General features: G+C 48.6%; 1 protein-coding gene and 1 long non-coding RNA gene across 2 annotated transcripts; one reads left to right on the top strand and one right to left on the bottom strand.

Annotated features, from left to right (window-relative positions):
* Positions 1-6,566: 6,566 nt before the first annotated feature.
* Positions 6,567-8,365, bottom strand: LOC146760445 (inositol 1,4,5-trisphosphate receptor-interacting protein-like 1). The gene is made up of 2 exons (XM_085551364.1): positions 7,796-8,365; positions 6,567-7,759 (listed from the first exon to the last, which is right to left on the bottom strand). Exons 1-2 carry the CDS (start codon positions 8,363-8,365, stop codon positions 6,596-6,598), a joined length of 1,734 nt encoding a protein of 577 aa, XP_085407490.1. The 3' UTR covers positions 6,567-6,595.
* An 8,756-nt stretch (positions 8,366-17,121) lies between these two features.
* On the top strand, positions 17,122-19,920 carry LOC146760444 (uncharacterized). Its single transcript, XR_014947645.1, has 3 exons — positions 17,122-17,187; positions 18,666-18,740; positions 19,652-19,920. It is a non-coding gene; the product is annotated as an uncharacterized LOC146760444 (long non-coding RNA).
* Positions 19,921-22,143: the final 2,223 nt, after the last annotated feature.

Below are 22,143 nucleotides of genomic sequence, written 5' to 3'. Positions count from 1 at the left end.
GATCTGCAAGAGATGGGAGAGAGGGGCTCAGTGGGGCTGGGAGGGAGCGGGGCCAGGAGCCGCATGGCCCTGTGCTCAGGTAGGAGCAGTGGGTACGAGGGAGCTGGGTGGCAGCAGGGACCGAGGCCAGTGCTGGCAGGGACAGTTCCAAGCACTGCCCGTGGTGCTCCCACAGGGGCCGGTGTTTGCACCACATCCCTCGTCCAGCCCGACCTTCCCCTGCTGCTGCACTCACCATTGGCCCAGGTCAAAAATGCAGCAGCGCTGCCTGCCTGTGGCCCTAAACCCATCCCCTGCGTTGTGATGCAATGCATTCCTGCTGATGTCACAAATGGGCTGCCCGACTCCACCCTTCTCAGCTGCCCAGGGTGGGCACATGGCCACTGAGCCACGGCACTGCCTCAATTTGGAGGCATATCTCTGGACAGAGCTCCTGGGGACGCTCTTTACTAAGCAGGTGGGAGCTGCCCGGGCCTTTCTTTAAAATAAAATGGGGTGGTATTTCCCATGGATGCTGTGCTCCTCATGTGCCACCCCACAGGTTATGTTCCAAACACACTGTCCCTGGAAAATCATTTGGACAGAAAAGGAAAATCAAAACTACTGCTCCTGAGGAAACATAAGAATTTGCAGCATATGCAGAAACTCATTTTAGTGCTGAAATGCCACAGAGGGAACAAAGCTGAAGATCAGTGCCGGTCATGTCAAAGTCTCAGCACCTGACATCACACAGCCCTTTGCTGATTGCTCCCTCAGCCACCGGTGGTCTGAACGTCCTCTGAGCAAAAGGCCAGATGGCTCGATCCAAGCAGCTCAAAGGGGCTCTAACAATGATGATTAGGATGCCCACATGTGCAGCAGCCTCTTCAGCTGCATGGGCTCTGGCTCCTTTGGGTGAGCTTATGCTGTAGAGAAAACAGCAGGAGCAACTGCTGTCTACCCCATGTTGCAAAATCACATGTGCACGAGGCAGGAATATTTCTCAAAGGCCAACAGAGAAAGGCTTGGCTGGGAGCCTGTGGGTGTTGAACCAAGGCAGCCCTGCAGGCACAGAGTGGTCTGGTAGGTAAGGAGACAGCCCTGTAGGACAGGAGCGTGATGGCAGCTGTCAGACCAGCTGTGCTTCACCTGCATACCTTGCTGCCTGCAGCACAAGGCTCCCAGCCATGGCTGTATTGACTTCTGGGAGGTAAGGCCAGAGTCACCTCCTGAAGCCAGGGGAGATCCCAGATCAACAGGGTTGGAAGTCATTTGAACCTCACGAGATCCCCTAGACCAAATCCCCTGCTACAGCAGGTTCCCTAGTGTAGGTTTCTCCACAGAAGATAATCGCTCTTCTTCTCTGTTTCCGGTAACAAGGATATCAATAAATATTATTAACCAACAGAAGCTGTGTAACCCAATGAAACAGGACCTAATCTTTCCTGAATCCGAATTCAGCATTCAGATTTCTGTACTTCACCAGTCTCTGGGTGTCTGTTGTTTCCTGCATTTGGCGGAGCCTTGCAGCCGGAGCTCCAGGCTGGTGCCTTCCAGTGCCAAGCAGTGCAACTACAATGGGGGGCAAGTGGGAAGCCAGTCATCATGGTAACACTGGAGCACTTCTGACATCCTCCTCTCCAGATCCTCCTCTCAGGCATGTTAAACTTGACTCTGTGCTTATCTCAGGTCACTGTGCTTAGCGAAGGCCTTTACCAAAACAGTGTTGGAAATGTCAGTGAAGCAGCTCCTCAAACTGTTTGTATCCTGTTCCCCTTCTGCAATCTGGTCAGCCTCCACATGTGAGGCTTTGCTGCTGCTGCTCAGAGAATCACCAATGTGGGTTCCTCTGTAGGCAAACCAGTCAAAGCCCCTTGCATTATGCATCTATCCAGTGCACCCTCAATAATTTTGCACATGACAGCAAGTTGTTAGGAAGTGCTGATCTGCCTTAGGGTAAACAGGCCCCACAGAGAGACCAGGACAGGCTGATCAATAGGCTGGGGCCAATGGGATGAGGTTCAACAAGAGCAAGTGCTGGGGTCACCACCCCTGAGTGAAAAATCTTACATGCTTGGAAGAGGCAGAACACAGCAAAGACCCATTCCATCTTTATTCTTGCAATCTGAGCTGTATTTTTCCTTATTGAAGAATCCACCTTTGCTGGATTAGGACTTTTCCTGAAGTCATTCTCTGAACTGCATAAAGGATGAGCCAATGTCTAAATCCATACTGCTAGCGCAGGAAAAGCAGCAGTGCTAAATAAACACGGGAATATATTTCCACAGTCTGGAAATTCTGGGCAAAATCAGTGGATAGAAAACTAAAAAAGGTGAGACTAAAAAGGAAGGGAAATAAAAACATTCCATCCAAAAATGACATTTCACTGTCACCATTACTAGAGATATATTCTTGGGTGCTCTGCTTTATATATGAATCTTACTTTGATGTTAAAAGAATATCATAAAGGCAAGTATGAGACTCGGCTACCAACTAAGAGATTTCTTTGGCATTCGCCCACCAGGATCCGGCTCTGTCTGCATTCAGAGGCTGCAAGGCAGAGAACATGCAATGGTCCAGCCAGGGAAATCCCCCCGAGCACAGTGCCTCATGGACAGCCTCCCGTTCCACTCCTGCACGCTCCAGGCCCTGCAGGCACCCCCCAGAGTAAATGAATGAGCTCAGGAAGCCAGTGTGATGGTGGCAAGGCTGGGTGGTTGGTTACAAGTGCAGGCAGAAACTGGCAGCACTGCCCACTGACTCTGTCAGTGTCTCTTTGCTAAGTCCTTTGTTGTCAGTTTCTCTCATCCGCTTGTGGATGGACTCCTGTTCTGGGATTAAGAGGTATGAAGCCAAGCGGCATGTTGCATTTCATTCTTAAGGAGCATTTGTTGGGGTGAAAGCAGCAGAAGCAGAGATCCAGGCACCCTCTGTGCAGCCAGAACTGAGCTCCAAACCTGTAGGGCCATCCCCAACCTTGGGACTCTGGAAGCACTCAGCTGGCCACTGTCTTCTCCCCTCCCCATCCACATTAATGACTCCAGCAAGAAGCTGCTCCTCCCTGATCTCGCTAAACATCAAGTCATGACTCGGGGAACAAAAGAACCACAAGGAACACTTCAAAACTTCGAACAAAAGATGAAAGCTCCAACAAGGTCAACCCAACCAGGTGTTGCTGTTTACCATGATGGCCTCATAATCCTCAAGATGAAAGGGGCCCTTTGCCACCCTTCAGGCAGTGAGACAGGGAGAGCAGCCGACATGATAAAAATGCTGTGATACATCCCTTTCATCAGCACTCCAAACAGTAAGTACGCAAAAATTATGGTTTGCATACAGCAATTTCTCTTTGCTTACACCATGCATTTCACTTAACTACAACCTATCCCACCGGGCAAACACATACAGAAATCCAGGAGCGCATTCACTGACTCCCATTTAAAGCTTGATTCAAACCAAAGAATGATCATTTAAAAGAGAGATGAAGGTTTCCAGCAAATGAAACTCACCATAGCAAATAAGGGGCCAAATACTGTCGTGAACACAACACAAAATCATGGGTGCTCTGATCTATTATTTTGGTGTTTCCTTGCTTGAAACCCTATAGGCAATCAGCACTGCATGGCAATGCTCCTATAACACAAAGCCTCTTCCTTTCATCTTTGCGGTGCCACCAGCGATGGAATTAGATGATCATTGTGGTACTGTTCAGCCCCAGCCATCCTATGAGTCTATGATGATGATTCTGTGATTCTCTAACTGCTCCTCAGTGATGCTACAGCAATGCAGCATCCCAAAGATCAGCATGGAAAGGAGCAGTGAGAGCACAGCAAAAAACCTCCAGGTAACAGCAGGGACAGGAAATGCTGAATGGGACTCTCTCTTCTAAATGGTCCGAGACAATAGCTGTTAGAAGGCTTAGCACCAGGTCAGGTTTGATAGGAGGAACTGCAGCTCACTATCATATGAAATTTCTCCTCGTTCTGGTTGCAAATTGCTGGAAGGCAATTCATCTTATCTACCACCTGCTTTCAGCTATACCTTGGCAAGTCCCTGTCCATGTGGGATTGCTCTGTCCTTGCTACCTGCAGGCAGAACCCAGAGATATGTTCCATCTGCACAGGTAATAATCAGGTGGCAGGAGATGTGCAAGCCTCATCCACCTTTAGCACAAGGATTTACAAATCCTTCAGGAGCCCATGGACACAGAAGGGCAGAAAGTGCCATTTTTAACAGCAAACCTGTGCCAACCTCCCACTGATCACAGAGTTCTGTAGTATGTTGGGGTGCTAAGTTGTCTTTGCGAGGATTTATGAGTGCATACAGTAGTTCTGAGTAGATGGAGTGTTCTAGAATAGCTGAGTTAGGCCTGTAGGTTAAGAGTTAGTGGGCTGCGGGTTTAGGTAGGTGTGTGTATAGGTTCTCTCGCGTGCATCGGGTTTTGCGTAGCGGGTGTACGTGTCTGCGCAGGATTTAGGATGGCATATAAGGTGTGTGACAGAGCAATATATTGAGAGAAGACATGATGGCATCCATGTTTGTGTCTCTCTCCCCGGGACAGTTGAAGTCCTGGGATAAGTCAGGTTAATTGGCGAATACGTCAGTAGTACCTCTCAGATTACTTTCAAGAAGCTGAATTTTTTACCTAATCCTCTCTCTAAAGTGGATTTTTCATCTCTCTTATTTACTGATAAACTTCCAGGGCTAAGCATCTACAGCACAAAACAGACCTGTGTAGTTCATCACCACGCTATATTTTTGGTCCAACATGATGAAAAAATGGAGCAGACATTTAGAAAGATGACAAGAAGATCCAGAGCAGAGCAGTTATAGTCACTGATGATTATATCAAAATATTGTTGAAGGAATATTAAAACCCCTGCTTCAGGGTATAAAATAATATATACATTTTTGTCAAACAGGTGGACAGAGTAATATATGTTTGTCCACTGTGCTGCATTTATATACCCTTCTGAAAGGTCTATCATTTTTATATATGTAAAGGTATATTATTTCTATATAATACTGCTATCGATGGACATGAGATCTGGTCCTAATGAACTATACAGGCCTTTATGCACCATTTGTATTCGTAAAGCATCTACCAGGATACGACCCCAAACAGGACACCCAGGGCAACACCAGCAGTATTTGGTTAAGAGCACATGAAAAGAAGCATATTGCAACAATAATCAGACAGCGATTTATGTCACCCATCATACAATCATGAAATGGCCGGGGTTGCAAAGGTCCACAGTGCTCATCCAGTCCCAACCCCCTGCTGTGTGCAGGGTCACCAACCAGAAGCCCAGGCTGCCCAGAGCCACATCCAGCCTGGCCTTGAATGCCTGCAGGGATGGGGCATCCACAGCCTCCTTGGGCAACCCGTTCCAGTGCGTCACCACCCTCTGGGTGAAAAACTTCCTCCTAAGATCCAACCTAAACTTTCCCTGTCTGAATTTAAAGCCATTCCCCCTTGTCCTATCACTGCCCACCCTCACAATGTCATGGTTTTGTACATTTTTCTATTGGTATTCCACATCATAACATCATATAGAGCACAGAGAACAACTACATGTCCCAGAGGGTCTCACAGTCAGAGAGGGAAACACATCACGGAAGTGATGCTGTCTCTCTCTCAAACTGCCTGGTAGCGAGTCTGGGTGTGCTTCCAAGCCGTGGCACCTTCAGTTTCAAAGTAGGCTTCTCGGTCTTCGGAAAACCTCTCTCTCTCTTTCCCTTTTATTTTACTTGGCTTATTAGCCTCAATTTCCATTAGATTGTAATTAGTAAAATAGTAAGTTTTCCTCCTTAGATCGTTGCCACTTCTCTGTTTGTTTCCTTGAGTCCAGCTCCCATCTCCCTACCCCTTTCTTATTTTCCCTTCCTATACGCTGGGAGCCAGGGGGAACAGGAGCCTACTGCCCCTCCCCGTCACAGACATAGATTGATCTAGATAACACCGTGACACAGCAATTCCTCCTCTGTATACGCTCCCTTCAAGTACTGCAAGGCCACAACGAGATCTCCCCAGAGCCTTCTCTAAGCTAAACAAGCCCAGTTCCCTCAACCATTTCTCACAGGAGAGCTGCTCCAGCACCCTGACCATCTTAGTGGCCTCTATATTCTTTCAATATACGTACACACGACGGCGAGATTGTGACACAACAGGATATATAGTTTATAAGAGTTTATTAAAAGTTGTTGTTGTTTAGGGAAATGGGGAAGGGAAGTCGGGTGATAGAAAAGAGATAGGAAATAAAAGCAAAGAGTCTTTGTAGAAAGCAAGAGAGAATTAGTCACCACTGGGTTTCCAGCATGACTCGTAGTTCAGATGTTGATCTTCAGTAGAGATGGTCGTCAGAGGGAGCAGGGAAGCATCTGTTTGCATCTTGCCTTCACAAGATACAATGGTTCCATCCCCAGATCTCCCATACCAAGATGGAGTCATTTGGTCACAGGCCGGATCTTCCACTGGTAAGCTCTCTCCAACGTGACACTGACTGCCACAAGGAAACAGCCACCTCTGGCCTCCTAAATAGGTCTCAGAGTCTTATTGCTCACAGGATGTGAGCTTGCAGCCAAAACAAGAGAAGGGTTCGGACAAAGGTCTCTCTCAGCGTCCGAACAGCAGCAGTCTGATGTAGCGATCTCTCAGCTCCCTGAACTCACGCAGTGCTATGGAGTGGGCGTCCGGGTCCTCCTCCAGGTGCTGGAAGAGGTTGAGCGGCTTGGCGGATCGGAAGGACTGCGGCAGGACAATCGTGCTGTGCACCGACTTGCTGCCAAGGAAGAAGTGGTTCAGGCATTTCTCATCCAGGCAGAAGCGCAGGTACCGCAGGAGATTCTCCATCCGATTCAGGAAATACTTCCTGCGCCACTTCTTCAAAGGGATGATGGCCAAAGTGTGGAGGACAAGAGTCTTGATGACATAGGTGGAAAAGCCCATGCCCACTAAGATGCTGGCAAGCAACGTCAGGCAGTGCAGGTGGGAGCTGTCCTGTCCGGTACTCCTGGCCGTGTGCTGGAAGAACTTCTTTTCTGCCACAGCACAGCTCTGTGGCCATGTTGTGCTGGGCGTAAAGCCGGCGTCTGTGTTCTGGCTGGTCAGGTAGATGTCCGAGTATTCTTGCTGCACCCCGAACAGCAGCTCGACGAGGACTTTTTCCCCGCTGGAGGCTTCTGTCAGCTGGAGCTTGCAGGAGCGTCTGGAAGGCAGCACCTTCAGGCTGTAGGCGTGCGCGTGGTGGGTGGTCTTCCAGATTGCTGCCACCTGTGCGGTGAACCAGGTGACAGTTCTCTCCACATCCAGGTAGGAGTCAGTGCAGAGAGTCTGTAGCAGGCTGGGGTCCTGATTTTGGCTCAGCTCTTCCTCATGGTGGTGGAGGAAGCACAGCACATTCCCCAGCTGCTTCTCCCTTTGGCACATGCACTGAAGCTCCACGCGGACGCGGGAGTTCCTTGCCAGCCCGTGCCCTTCATCTCCCAGCTCCAGGAGGAAGGTGTGCCCGGGGGGAGGCTCTATGGGCACGAGCAGGCAGTACACATTGTCCCACTCCCGGGGACTCCAGCCTTCAAAGGCACTGCCCACCCCAATGGCGGGCTGCAGCACCGGGAAGAAGCTGTTGGACCAGATGAATCTGAAGGTCTGCACGAGCTGGTCCATCAGCTCCTCCACTATAGGGCACCTGGTGGCCCTTCCTTCCACCTTTTCCAGGGCACGCCTTGTGAGAAATTTTGTCAGTGCTGAATCTTTGAAGTCTTCTTCCTCGTCATCCTCCTCTTCTTCCTGTTCCTCCTTTTCCACCAATTCCACCTGCTCCTGCTGTTCTACCTGCTCCTGCTGTCCGCCCTGTTCCACCTGCTCCTCCTGCACCTGCTGTTCCTCCTGTTCCACCTGTTCCTCCTGCACCCGTTCCTGTTCCTCCTGCACCTGCTGTTCCTCCTGTTCCACCTGTTCCTCTTCCTCCTGCACCTGCTGTTCCACCTGTTCCTCCTGATGTTCCTCCTGTTCAACCTCTTCCACCTCTTCCTCTTCCTCTTGCTCCGCCCCCGATGCCTCCTCCTCGCCACTGGAGCTGTCATTTTCACTGCTGCTTTCATCATGCTGGCTCATTTGTATGGACTGCAACATGTTCCAAAGGAGCAACAGAATCAGCCCCACATTGAACCAGATCTTCCAGTAATCCAGCAGAGCAAAGAGCAGAGATGACATGTCCACCCAGCTCTGCTGCTCATTCCTCTGCTCAATCTCGTGCTGCGGAGGTATCATGTGCTTTTGCAGATCAACCTCGCGCCGCTGCACGTTCTCGAGCATGAGCACATCAGTATTGACACTGACACTTAGCGCCCGCACCAACAATGCGAGAACAAACACCAAAGCCATGATCTGCAAGAGATGGGAGAGAGGGGCTCAGTGGGGCTGGGAGGGAGCGGGGCCAGGAGCCGCATGGCCCTGTGCTCAGGTAGGAGCAGTGGGTACGAGGGAGCTGGGTGGCAGCAGGGACCGAGGCCAGTGCTGGCAGGGACAGTTCCAAGCACTGCCCGTGGTGCTCCCACAGGGGCCGGTGTTTGCACCACATCCCTCGTCCAGCCCGACCTTCCCCTGCTGCTGCACTCACCATTGGCCCAGGTCAAAAATGCAGCAGCGCTGCCTGCCTGTGGCCCTAAACCCATCCCCTGCGTTGTGATGCAATGCATTCCTGCTGATGTCACAAGTGGGCTGCCCGACTCCACCCTTCTCAGCTGCCCAGGGTGGGCACATGGCCACTGAGCCACGGCACTGCCTCAATTTGGAGGCATATCTCTGGACAGAGCTCCTGGGGACGCTCTTTACTAAGCAGGTGGGAGCTGCCCGGGCCTTTCTTTAAAATAAAATGGGGTGGTATTTCCCATGGATGCTGTGCTCCTCATGTGCCACCCCACAGGTTATGTTCCAAACACACTGTCCCTGGAAAATCATTTGGACAGAAAAGGAAAATCAAAACTACTGCTCCTGAGGAAACATAAGAATTTGCAGCATATGCAGAAACTCATTTTAGTGCTGAAATGCCACAGAGGGAACAAAGCTGAAGATCAGTGCCGGTCACGTCAAAGTCTCAGCACCTGACATCACACAGCCCTTTGCTGATTGCTCCCTCAGCCACCGGTGGTCTGAACGTCCTCTGAGCAAAAGGCCAGATGGCTCGATCCAAGCAGCTCAAAGGGGCTCTAACAATGATGATTAGGATGCCCACATGTGCAGCAGCCTCTTCAGCTGCATGGGCTCTGGCTCCTTTGGGTGAGCTTATGCTGTAGAGAAAACAGCAGGAGCAACTGCTGTCTACCCCATGTTGCAAAATCACATGTGCACGAGGCAGGAATATTTCTCAAAGGCCAACAGAGAAAGGCTTGGCTGGGAGCCTGTGGGTGTTGAACCAAGGCAGCCCTGCAGGCACAGAGTGGTCTGGTAGGTAAGGAGACAGCCCTGTAGGACAGGAGCGTGATGGCAGCTGTCAGACCAGCTGTGCTTCACCTGCATACCTTGCTGCCTGCAGCACAAGGCTCCCAGCCATGGCTGTATTGACTTCTGGGAGGTAAGGCCAGAGTCACCTCCTGAAGCCAGGGGAGATCCCAGATCAACAGGGTTGGAAGTCATTTGAACCTCACGAGATCCCCTAGACCAAATCCCCTGCTACAGCAGGTTCCCTAGTGTAGGTTTCTCCACAGAAGATAATCGCTCTTCTTCTCTGTTTCCGGTAACAAGGATATCAATAAATATTATTAACCAACAGAAGCTGTGTAACCCAGTGAAACAGGACCTATTCTTTCCTGAATCTGAATTCAGCATTCAGATTTCTGTACTTCACCAGTCTCTGGGTGTCTGTTGTTTCCTGCATTTGGCGGAGCCTTGCAGCCGGAGCTCCAGGCTGGTGCCTTCCAGTGCCAAGCAGTGCAACTACAATGGGGGGCAAGTGGGAAGCCAGTCATCATGGTAACACTGGAGCACTTCTGACATCCTCCTCTCCAGATCCTCCTCTCAGGCATGTTAAACTTGACTCTGTGCTTATCTCAGGTCACTGTGCTTAGCGAAGGCCTTTACCAAAACAGCGTTGGAAATGTCAGTGAAGCAGCTCCTCAAACTGTTTGTATCCTGTTCCCCTTCTGCAATCTGGTCAGCCTCCACATGTGAGGCTTTGCTGCTGCTGCTCAGAGAATCACCAATGTGGGTTCCTCTGTAGGCAAACCAGTCAAAGCCCCTTGCATTATGCATCTATCCAGTGCACCCTCAATAATTTTGCACATGACAGCAAGTTGTTAGGAAGTGCTGATCTGCCTTAGGGTAAACAGGCCCCACAGAGAGACCAGGACAGGCTGATCAATAGGCTGGGGCCAATGGGATGAGGTTCAACAAGAGCAAGTGCTGGGGTCACCACCCCTGAGTGAAAAATCTTACATGCTTGGAAGAGGCAGAACACAGCAAAGACCCATTCCATCTTTATTCTTGCAATCTGAGCTGTTTTTTTCCTTATTGAAGAATCCACCTTTGCTGGATTAGGACTTTTCCTGAAGTCATTCTCTGAACTGCATAAAGGATGAGCCAATGTCTAAATCCATACTGCTAGCGCAGGAAAAGCAGCAGTGCTAAATAAACACGGGAATATATTTCCACAGGCTGGAAATTCTGGGCAAAATCAGTGGATAGAAAACTAAAAAAGGTGAGACTAAAAAGGAAGGGAAATAAAAACATTCCATCCAAAAATGACATTTCACTGTCACCATTACTAGAGATATATTCTTGGGTGCTCTGCTTTATATATGAATCTTACTTTGATGTTAAAAGAATATCATAAAGGCAAGTATGAGACTCGGCTACCAACTAAGAGATTTCTTTGGCATTCGCCCACCAGGATCCGGCTCTGTCTGCATTCAGAGGCTGCAAGGCAGAGAACATGCAATGGTCCAGCCAGGGAAATCCCCCCGAGCACAGTGCCTCATGGACAGCCTCCCGTTCCACTCCTGCACGCTCCAGGCCCTGCAGGCACCCCCCAGAGTAAATGAATGAGCTCAGGAAGCCAGTGTGATGGTGGCAAGGCTGGGTGGTTGGTTACAAGTGCAGGCAGAAACTGGCAGCACTGCCCACTGACTCTGTCAGTGTCTCTTTGCTAAGTCCTTTGTTGTCAGTTTCTCTCATCCGCTTGTGGATGGACTCCTGTTCTGGGATTAAGAGGTATGAAGCCAAGCGGCATGTTGCATTTCATTCTTAAGGAGCATTTGTTGGGGTGAAAGCAGCAGAAGCAGAGATCCAGGCACCCTCTGTGCAGCCAGAACTGAGCTCCAAACCTGTAGGGCCATCCCCAACCTTGGGACTCTGGAAGCACTCAGCTGGCCACTGTCTTCTCCCCTCCCCATCCACATTAATGACTCCAGCAAGAAGCTGCTCCTCCCTGATCTCGCTAAACATCAAGTCATGACTCGGGGAACAAAAGAACCACAAGGAACACTTCAAAACTTCGAACAAAAGATGAAAGCTCCAACAAGGTCAACCCAACCAGGTGTTGCTGTTTACCATGATGGCCTCATAATCCTCAAGATGAAAGGGGCCCTTTGCCACCCTTCAGGCAGTGAGACAGGGAGAGCAGCCGACATGATAAAAATGCTGTGATACATCCCTTTCATCAGCACTCCAAACAGTAAGTACGCAAAAATTATGGTTTGCATACAGCAATTTCTCTTTGCTTACACCATGCATTTCACTTAACTACAACCTATCCCACCGGGCAAACACATACAGAAATCCAGGAGCGCATTCACTGACTCCCATTTAAAGCTTGATTCAAACCAAAGAATGATCATTTAAAAGAGAGATGAAGGTTTCCAGCAAATGAAACTCACCATAGCAAATAAGGGGCCAAATACTGTTGTGAACACAACACAAAATCATGGGTGCTCTGATCTATTATTTTGGTGTTTCCTTGCTTGAAACCCTATAGGCAATCAGCACTGCATGGCAATGCTCCTATAACACAAAGCCTCTTCCTTTCATCTTTGCGGTGCCACCAGCGATGGAATTAGATGATCATTGTGGTACTGTTCAGCCCCAGCCATCCTATGAGTCTATGATGATGATTCTGTGATTCTCTAACTGCTCCTCAGTGATGCTACAGCAATGCAGCATCCCAAAGATCAGCATGGAAAGGAGCAGTGAGAGCACAGCAAAAAACCTCCAGGTAACAGCAGGGACAGGAAATGCTGAATGGGACTCTCTCTTCTAAATGGTCCGAGACAATAGCTGTTAGAAGGCTTAGCACCAGGTCAGGTTTGATAGGAGGAACTGCAGCTCACTATCATATGAAATTTCTCCTCGTTCTGGTTGCAAATTGCTGGAAGGCAATTCATCTTATCTACCACCTGCTTTCAGCTATACCTTGGCAAGTCCCTGTCCATGTGGGATTGCTCTGTCCTTGCTACCTGCAGGCAGAACCCAGAGATATGTTCCATCTGCACAGGTAATAATCAGGTGGCAGGAGATGTGCAAGCCTCATCCACCTTTAGCACAAGGATTTACAAATCCTTCAGGAGCCCATGGACACAGAAGGGCAGAAAGTGCCATTTTTAACAGCAAACCTGTGCCAACCTCCCACTGATCACAGAGTTCTGTAGTATGTTGGGGTGCTAAGTTGTCTTTGCGAGGATTTATGAGTGCATACAGTAGTTCTGAGTAGATGGAGTGTTCTAGAATAGCTGAGTTAGGCCTGTAGGTTAAGAGTTAGTGGGCTGCGGGTTTAGGTAGGTGTGTGTATAGGTTCTCTCGCGTGCATCGGGTTTTGCGTAGCGGGTGTACGTGTCTGCGCAGGATTTAGGATGGCATATAAGGTGTGTGACAGAGCAATATATTGAGAGAAGACATGATGGCATCCATGTTTGTGTCTCTCTCCCCGGGACAGTTGAAGTCCTGGGATAAGTCAGGTTAATTGGCGAATACGTCAGTAGTACCTCTCAGATTACTTTCAAGAAGCTGAATTTTTTACCTAATCCTCTCTCTAAAGTGGATTTTTCATCTCTCTTATTTACTGATAAACTTCCAGGGCTAAGCATCTACAGCACAAAACAGACCTGTGTAGTTCATCACCACGCTATATTTTTGGTCCAACATGATGAAAAAATGGAGCAGACATTTAGAAAGATGACAAGAAGATCCGGAGCAGAGCAGTTATAGTCACTGATGATTATATCAAAATATTGTTGAAGGAATATTAAAACCCCTGCTTCAGGGTATAAAATAATATATACATTTTTGTCAAACAGGTGGACAGAGTAATATATGTTTGTCCACTGTGCTGCATTTATATACCCTTCTGAAAGGTCTATCATTTTTATATATGTAAAGGTATATTATTTCTATATAATACTGCTATCGATGGACATGAGATCTGGTCCTAATGAACTATACAGGCCTTTATGCACCATTTGTATTCGTAAAGCATCTACCAGGATACGACCCCAAACAGGACACCCAGGGCAACACCAGCAGTATTTGGTTAAGAGCACATGAAAAGAAGCATATTGCAACAATAATCAGACAGCGATTTATGTCACCCATCATACAATCATGAAATGGCCGGGGTTGCAAAGGTCCACAGTGCTCATCCAGTCCCAACCCCCTGCTGTGTGCAGGGTCACCAACCAGAAGCCCAGGCTGCCCAGAGCCACATCCAGCCTGGCCTTGAATGCCTGCAGGGATGGGGCATCCACAGCCTCCTTGGGCAACCCGTTCCAGTGCGTCACCACCCTCTGGGTGAAAAACTTCCTCCTAAGATCCAACCTAAACTTTCCCTGTCTGAATTTAAAGCCATTCCCCCTTGTCCTATCACTGCCCACCCTCACAATGTCATGGTTTTGTACATTTTTCTATTGGTATTCCACATCATAACATCATATAGAGCACAGAGAACAACTACATGTCCCAGAGGGTCTCACAGTCAGAGAGGGAAACACATCACGGAAGTGATGCTGTCTCTCTCTCAAACTGCCTGGTAGCGAGTCTGGGTGTGCTTCCAAGCCGTGGCACCTTCAGTTTCAAAGTAGGCTTCTCGGTCTTCGGAAAACCTCTCTCTCTCTTTCCCTTTTATTTTACTTGGCTTATTAGCCTCAATTTCCATTAGATTGTAATTAGTAAAATAGTAAGTTTTCCTCCTTAGATCGTTGCCACTTCTCTGTTTGTTTCCTTGAGTCCAGCTCCCATCTCCCTACCCCTTTCTTATTTTCCCTTCCTATACGCTGGGAGCCAGGGGGAACAGGAGCCTACTGCCCCTCCCCGTCACAGACATAGATTGATCTAGATAACACCGTGACACAGCAATTCCTCCTCTGTATACGCTCCCTTCAAGTACTGCAAGGCCACAACGAGATCTCCCCAGAGCCTTCTCTAAGCTAAACAAGCCCAGTTCCCTCAACCATTTCTCACAGGAGAGCTGCTCCAGCACCCTGACCATCTTAGTGGCCTCTATATTCTTTCAATATACGTACACACGACGGCGAGATTGTGACACAACAGGATATATAGTTTATAAGAGTTTATTAAAAGTTGTTGTTGTTTAGGGAAATGGGGAAGGGAAGTCGGGTGATAGAAAAGAGATAGGAAATAAAAGCAAAGAGTCTTTGTAGAAAGCAAGAGAGAATTAGTCACCACTGGGTTTCCAGCATGACTCGTAGTTCAGATGTTGATCTTCAGTAGAGATGGTCGTCAGAGGGAGCAGGGAAGCATCTGTTTGCATCTTGCCTTCACAAGATACAATGGTTCCATCCCCAGATCTCCCATACCAAGATGGAGTCATTTGGTCACAGGCCGGATCTTCCACTGGTAAGCTCTCTCCAACGTGACACTGACTGCCACAAGGAAACAGCCACCTCTGGCCTCCTAAATAGGTCTCAGAGTCTTATTGCTCACAGGATGTGAGCTTGCAGCCAAAACAAGAGAAGGGTTCGGACAAAGGTCTCTCTCAGCGTCCGAACAGCAGCAGTCTGATGTAGCGATCTCTCAGCTCCCTGAACTCACGCAGTGCTATGGAGTGGGCGTCCGGGTCCTCCTCCAGGTGCTGGAAGAGGTTGAGCGGCTTGGCGGATCGGAAGGACTGCGGCAGGACAATCGTGCTGTGCACCGACTTGCTGCCAAGGAAGAAGTGGTTCAGGCATTTCTCATCCAGGCAGAAGCGCAGGTACCGCAGGAGATTCTCCATCCGATTCAGGAAATACTTCCTGCGCCACTTCTTCAAAGGGATGATGGCCAAAGTGTGGAGGACAAGAGTCTTGATGACATAGGTGGAAAAGCCCATGCCCACTAAGATGCTGGCAAGCAACGTCAGGCAGTGCAGGTGGGAGCTGTCCTGTCCGGTACTCCTGGCCGTGTGCTGGAAGAACTTCTTTTCTGCCACAGCACAGCTCTGTGGCCATGTTGTGCTGGGCGTAAAGCCGGCGTCTGTGTTCTGGCTGGTCAGGTAGATGTCCGAGTATTCTTGCTGCACCCCGAACAGCAGCTCGACGAGGACTTTTTCCCCGCTGGAGGCTTCTGTCAGCTGGAGCTTGCAGGAGCGTCTGGAAGGCAGCACCTTCAGGCTGTAGGCGTGCGCGTGGTGGGTGGTCTTCCAGATTGCTGCCACCTGTGCGGTGAACCAGGTGACAGTTCTCTCCACATCCAGGTAGGAGTCAGTGCAGAGAGTCTGTAGCAGGCTGGGGTCCTGATTTTGGCTCAGCTCTTCCTCATGGTGGTGGAGGAAGCACAGCACATTCCCCAGCTGCTTCTCCCTTTGGCACATGCACTGAAGCTCCACGCGGACGCGGGAGTTCCTTGCCAGCCCGTGCCCTTCATCTCCCTGCTCCAGGAGGAAGGTGTGCCCGGGGGGAGGCTCTATGGGCACGAGCAGGCAGTACACATTGTCCCACTCCCGGGGACTCCAGCCTTCAAAGGCACTGCCCACCCCAGTGGCGGGCTGCAGCACCGGGAAGAAGCTGTTGGACCAGATGAATCTGAAGGTCTGCACGAGCTGGTCCATCAGCTCCTCCACTATAGGGCACCTGGTGGCCCTTCCTTCCACCTTTTCCAGGGCACGCCTTGTGAGAAATTTTGTCAGTGCTGAATCTTTGAAGTCTTCTTCCTCGTCATCCTCCTCTTCTTCCTGTTCCTCCTTTTCCACCAATTCCACCTGCTCCTGCTGTTCTACCTGCTCCTGCTGTCCGCCCTGTTCCACCTGCTCCTCCTGCACCTGCTGTTCCTCCTGTTCCACCTGTTCCTCCTGCACCCGTTCCTGTTCCTCCTGCACCTGCTGTTCCTCCTGTTCCACCTGTTCCTCTTCCTCCTGCACCTGCTGTTCCACCTGTTCCTCCTGATGTTCCTCCTGTTCAACCTCTTCCACCTCTTCCTCTTCCTCTTGCTCCGCCCCCGATGCCTCCTCCTCGCCACTGGAGCTGTCATTTTCACTGCTGCTTTCATCATGCTGGCTCATTTGTATGGACTGCACCATGTTCCAAAGGAGCAACAGAATCAGCCCCACATTGAACCAGATCTTCCAGTAATCCAGCAGAGCAAAGAGCAGAGATGACATGTCCACCCAGCTCTGCTGCTCATTCCTCTGCTCAATCTCGTGCTGCGGAGGTATCATGTGCTTTTGCAGATCAACCTCGCGCCGCTGCACGTTCTCGAGCATGAGCACATCAGTATTGACACTGACACTTAGCGCCCGCACCAACAATGCGAGAACAAACACCAAAGCCATGATCTGCAAGAGATGGGAGAGAGGGGCTCAGTGGGGCTGGGAGGGAGCGGGGCCAGGAGCCGCATGGCCCTGTGCTCAGGTAGGAGCAGTGGGTACGAGGGAGCTGGGTGGCAGCAGGGACCGAGGCCAGTGCTGGCAGGGACAGTTCCAAGCACTGCCCGTGGTGCTCCCACAGGGGCCGGTGTTTGCACCACATCCCTCGTCCAGCCCGACCTTCCCCTGCTGCTGCACTCACCATTGGCCCAGGTCAAAAATGCAGCAGCGCTGCCTGCCTGTGGCCCTAAACCCATCCCCTGCGTTGTGATGCAATGCATTCCTGCTGATGTCACAAGTGGGCTGCCCGACTCCACCCTTCTCAGCTGCCCAGGGTGGGCACATGGCCACTGAGCCACGGCACTGCCTCAATTTGGAGGCATATCTCTGGACAGAGCTCCTGGGGACGCTCTTTACTAAGCAGGTGGGAGCTGCCCGGGCCTTTCTTTAAAATAAAATGGGGTGGTATTTCCCATGGATGCTGTGCTCCTCATGTGCCACCCCACAGGTTATGTTCCAAACACACTGTCCCTGGAAAATCATTTGGACAGAAAAGGAAAATCAAAACTACTGCTCCTGAGGAAACATAAGAATTTGCAGCATATGCAGAAACTCATTTTAGTGCTGAAATGCCACAGAGGGAACAAAGCTGAAGATCAGTGCCGGTCACGTCAAAGTCTCAGCACCTGACATCACACAGCCCTTTGCTGATTGCTCCCTCAGCCACCGGTGGTCTGAACGTCCTCTGAGCAAAAGGCCAGATGGCTCGATCCAAGCAGCTCAAAGGGGCTCTAACAATGATGATTAGGATGCCCACATGTGCAGCAGCCTCTTCAGCTGCATGGGCTCTGGCTCCTTTGGGTGAGCTTATGCTGTAGAGAAAACAGCAGGAGCAACTGCTGTCTACCCCATGTTGCAAAATCACATGTGCACGAGGCAGGAATATTTCTCAAAGGCCAACAGAGAAAGGCTTGGCTGGGAGCCTGTGGGTGTTGAACCAAGGCAGCCCTGCAGGCACAGAGTGGTCTGGTAGGTAAGGAGACAGCCCTGTAGGACAGGAGCGTGATGGCAGCTGTCAGACCAGCTGTGCTTCACCTGCATACCTTGCTGCCTGCAGCACAAGGCTCCCAGCCATGGCTGTATTGACTTCTGGGAGGTAAGGCCAGAGTCACCTCCTGAAGCCAGGGGAGATCCCAGATCAACAGGGTTGGAAGTCATTTGAACCTCACGAGATCCCCTAGACCAAATCCCCTGCTACAGCAGGTTCCCTAGTGTAGGTTTCTCCACAGAAGATAATCGCTCTTCTTCTCTGTTTCCGGTAACAAGGATATCAATAAATATTATTAACCAACAGAAGCTGTGTAACCCAGTGAAACAGGACCTATTCTTTCCTGAATCTGAATTCAGCATTCAGATTTCTGTACTTCACCAGTCTCTGGGTGTCTGTTGTTTCCTGCATTTGGCGGAGCCTTGCAGCCGGAGCTCCAGGCTGGTGCCTTCCAGTGCCAAGCAGTGCAACTACAATGGGGGGCAAGTGGGAAGCCAGTCATCATGGTAACACTGGAGCACTTCTGACATCCTCCTCTCCAGATCCTCCTCTCAGGCATGTTAAACTTGACTCTGTGCTTATCTCAGGTCACTGTGCTTAGCGAAGGCCTTTACCAAAACAGTGTTGGAAATGTCAGTGAAGCAGCTCCTCAAACTGTTTGTATCCTGTTCCCCTTCTGCAATCTGGTCAGCCTCCACATGTGAGGCTTTGCTGCTGCTGCTCAGAGAATCACCAATGTGGGTTCCTCTGTAGGCAAACCAGTCAAAGCCCCTTGCATTATGCATCTATCCAGTGCACCCTCAATAATTTTGCACATGACAATAAACTTCCAATCTCTACTTTTTGCATTTCAGGTAAACAACTAAACTGAATACTCATTAACAACCAAGAAATAAATCCGGACAAGCACTTGAACTGCACACTCACAGGTGAGCACTCACCACAGTGTGAATGCAGACTGTGTGCACAACTGAGACAAATGTAGTTTGCAGCCCTGGAAGGAGGATGCTCTCCACTGGTTCCCATCATTTATTGCTCAATTTCCCTCAAGTGAGACAACGGAGAGAAAATCAGCTCTGTATGCAGAAACCAGGAGCTGTCTATTAATGTGCTTGATTTTCACTAACCTGAAAATCATGCTTATCTTGTTCAAGTTTTTATGCAGGTCTTACTTCATATTTTTGAAAGAAATCTTTCTATGAAGTCACAAAAAACCTGTGATTTTTTGTCAGAAGTACTTTTCTAAACAAAACAGTGATGACGTATTTCCAGTTCTTCTCCAGTCAGTTCACACATGGCCTAGTGCATCCCCTCCAGTGGTGCACTCCCCATGTGAGACAGAAATGCGATGAGAAATGTCATTAAGTGTCATTGTGTTGTTATAAACTGTGAGGTCTGGAGGCTGCCACGTGGAAGCACCTCTGTTTGGGAGTGAGACACTGAAGGAAGCTCTCATTTTGAAGGGCTTTTATCCAGTTACAGTGGGCTCATAGTTTCTCTGATGATGAAAATATAATTGAGGAAGGTGCTCCTGTCAGCAAGACTGATGCTAAAGTGCTCCCAAGCTTGGAAAGTGTTTTATTGTTTTTCTGTTGTTATTGTAGCTTTAAAAGACAAGAACGGGAGAGATGGCCAGCAATTCTTTTTGTTGAGTTTGAACTTGTTCTTGGTTGTGGCTGAGGCTCCTTCTTAACAGTTCGGGTTTAGTTCTAACAATGAAACTTTTAAATAATAGACATTTTTCAAACCATTCACAGTGCAGGCTGAGTTCAACTCCCTGGGAAGCCGTCTGTGCAAAATCATGTGTGAAGGAATACTAAAAGTAAGTTTGCTTTTCCAGGCAGAATGTACTGCATAAAGCAGTCTTTAAAGCAGCCCATGCCTATGAGATCACACAAGTCATCTCAGCCTCATGCAGAAAGCACACAGTGAGGGCACGGGGCAGTCTGACCTCTACGCCTTTGGAAATTGAAAGGATTCACTGAACTTCTCCTCCAGAGAAAAGAGAGCTGTTGTTCCTTTTAAAGACCTATTTTATTTCTGAACCACAACACATCAGACCACGACCCAGCATCTGCCTTAAGATATCAAAAATAGTTTTCTTTTCAATGCTGTGTGAAATTTCAGGTTTTCCTTTTCTCATTCTAAGTGTGTAAATGCAGCACTGGCTGCTGACTGCCCGTGCTATGCTAACTTGTTTCAGAGATAATAGAGGTTTCTTCCATGAACACTGAATCTTATTTGCTGACTATTTCCAGTGGCGCACTCAGGAATATTTCTTTTAGTTTTCTTAAAAAGATAATCAAGAATATACAGATGTGCTCACAGTCTAAGTTGAGTTTGTCTCTATACTGACATCTTAATGCCCTTTTTTCCTGAAATCATGTTTCTTTTGACACCTGTCTGAGAACTGATCAGGGATGAGGGGAAGTCAGAGTTGCACCATGGTGATGCCACAGTTTTCCCTCACATTAACGCTGCACGGGAGAGTTGGTGGAGACAACTGCGGGGTGCTGAGCTGGGAGGAGGAGGAGGGGGAAACGGCACCTGCTGAGCCTTCTGTGCGCCGGCTGTGCTGTGCTGGGGCTGCATGGACTGCAGGCACTGGCTGCTGCCTGCCTGCACGGGCTGCTGGGGGAGCATGGAGCTGAGCCCAGGCAGTGCCCCATCAGAGCAGCCAGCCCATCCCTGTGGGATCGGATGAACCTTTACTGCTTTGCAGTCTCTATGGGCTGAAAACAATCCTGATATAAATCATTTATATGAGAATGTTGTGGAGACAGATTTTCAGTTGTTTTCATTCATTCTCAAAACATGAAATGGTAAATGAGATAGATTTGCTCATCTACACAACACTGCTCTCCTTCACTCTCAAGCCCAGACCAGAGAGGCAGGATGACCTTCTAAGAATCACTGTGGCCCCCCAGGACCAGCAGAGGGAATCCCTCCCAGTGCTGCCTTCTTTTATCACAACCAGAGCAATGTAATCACCGAGGTCTGCTCCTCAATCTGCATGTGGTGCTCATCTCAGTCAAAGAATGTCTGTGGAAGGTTGGCTTTGATTTTTTGTGTGGATTGCATCAATGACAGGTTGGACTCCAGACTCAGTGGGATCATTTTTCATTGCGCTCCTTCCTCTGCAAATCTTCCAAAAATGTTGGTTTCTGCTGAGCTAGAGGAAGGAAGGAGTTCAGGCCTCCTTTACTTTGAACTAATTCTGAATTATTCTTCCATGAAAGTGGGTGATGAAATAAAACCTTCAGTATATGCAAAAACAAAACAAACAAAGCAACAAATGCTTCACTGTCTTTGCATCCTCTAGTTGTATATAGCTGCATCTTGAGAAAGATGAAAGGAACCCAGTGCCTGAATACCACAGTAAACACAGCAAACATTCCCTTCAGTTTGAAAATAAATTCCAAACTCATGGGAGCGGAGCATTTTTCTCAGCACGTTCCTAATTTATCGAGAGCACTAAAATCAATAAAACTATTTCTCTTCAACTTGGAAGCAGACCCAGAGCTCATGAGCATTTGTCTAATTTTAAATAAAAAAGCAAGATCACTTTTCACGTGCTTAGTTTACCCAGAAAATACTGTGTTAGCTCAATTCAATACATCTTTAGGACACCGAAGCAGTCTTCAATGTGTCTGTTTTCTAGTGGAGAAAAATGGAAATTCTTTGATCAAGAAAAAAGACCAAAGTTGCAAAAACTGACCAATAAAACCATTCCAACGTAAATCACATCATTGGATGCACTGGTAACATACATGTAAAAATCTGGGAAAGCACCATGTGAGGATCACTTTTAGGTAACATTTGTGTAATTCATAGGATGAGTTTTGCATGTATCAGCTTTCTATAAGTATTCAGTTAATTCAGGTATTCATGAGGCTTCCTACTGAAGCACGGAATTTTAAGTTAATATTGCAGGGTATTTTTGAGACAGGATATTCAGAACTGAAAATCTCAAATATTTGTATCTGGGAATGGGTCCTGAAAGTCCTATATAGATTGAAACAAAAACAAATTGAAGACTGGTACATGTTTCTTTCATAAAGACACATAGTGAAATCATAGAAATAGGACTCCTCTATTCCAGACAAGACTGATTCTGTAAGGGCAGAAGTTATTCAAGCCAGAGAAATATCAAGAAGAAGAATGCTAGCAGCATTTAACCAGCAGTATATAACCAGAAATCCGAGAGCAAGGAATATGGAAGTAAAGATGTGCAATATAAAGGTCTCCATCAGACTAACTCATTTAAAAATCTCACATTATTATACTTGATCTACATTCATAGAAATAGAAGGTGTCTTAGGACACATTGTT

Source organism: Coturnix japonica, chromosome 6 (assembly GCF_054131305.1).
Source record: "Coturnix japonica strain WE chromosome 6, WE-NBRP24, whole genome shotgun sequence".
Classification (NCBI taxonomy): domain Eukaryota; kingdom Metazoa; phylum Chordata; class Aves; order Galliformes; family Phasianidae; genus Coturnix; species Coturnix japonica.
The sequence above is the reverse complement of the archived record's forward strand: the minus strand, read 5'-3'. Positions and strand labels throughout refer to the sequence as shown.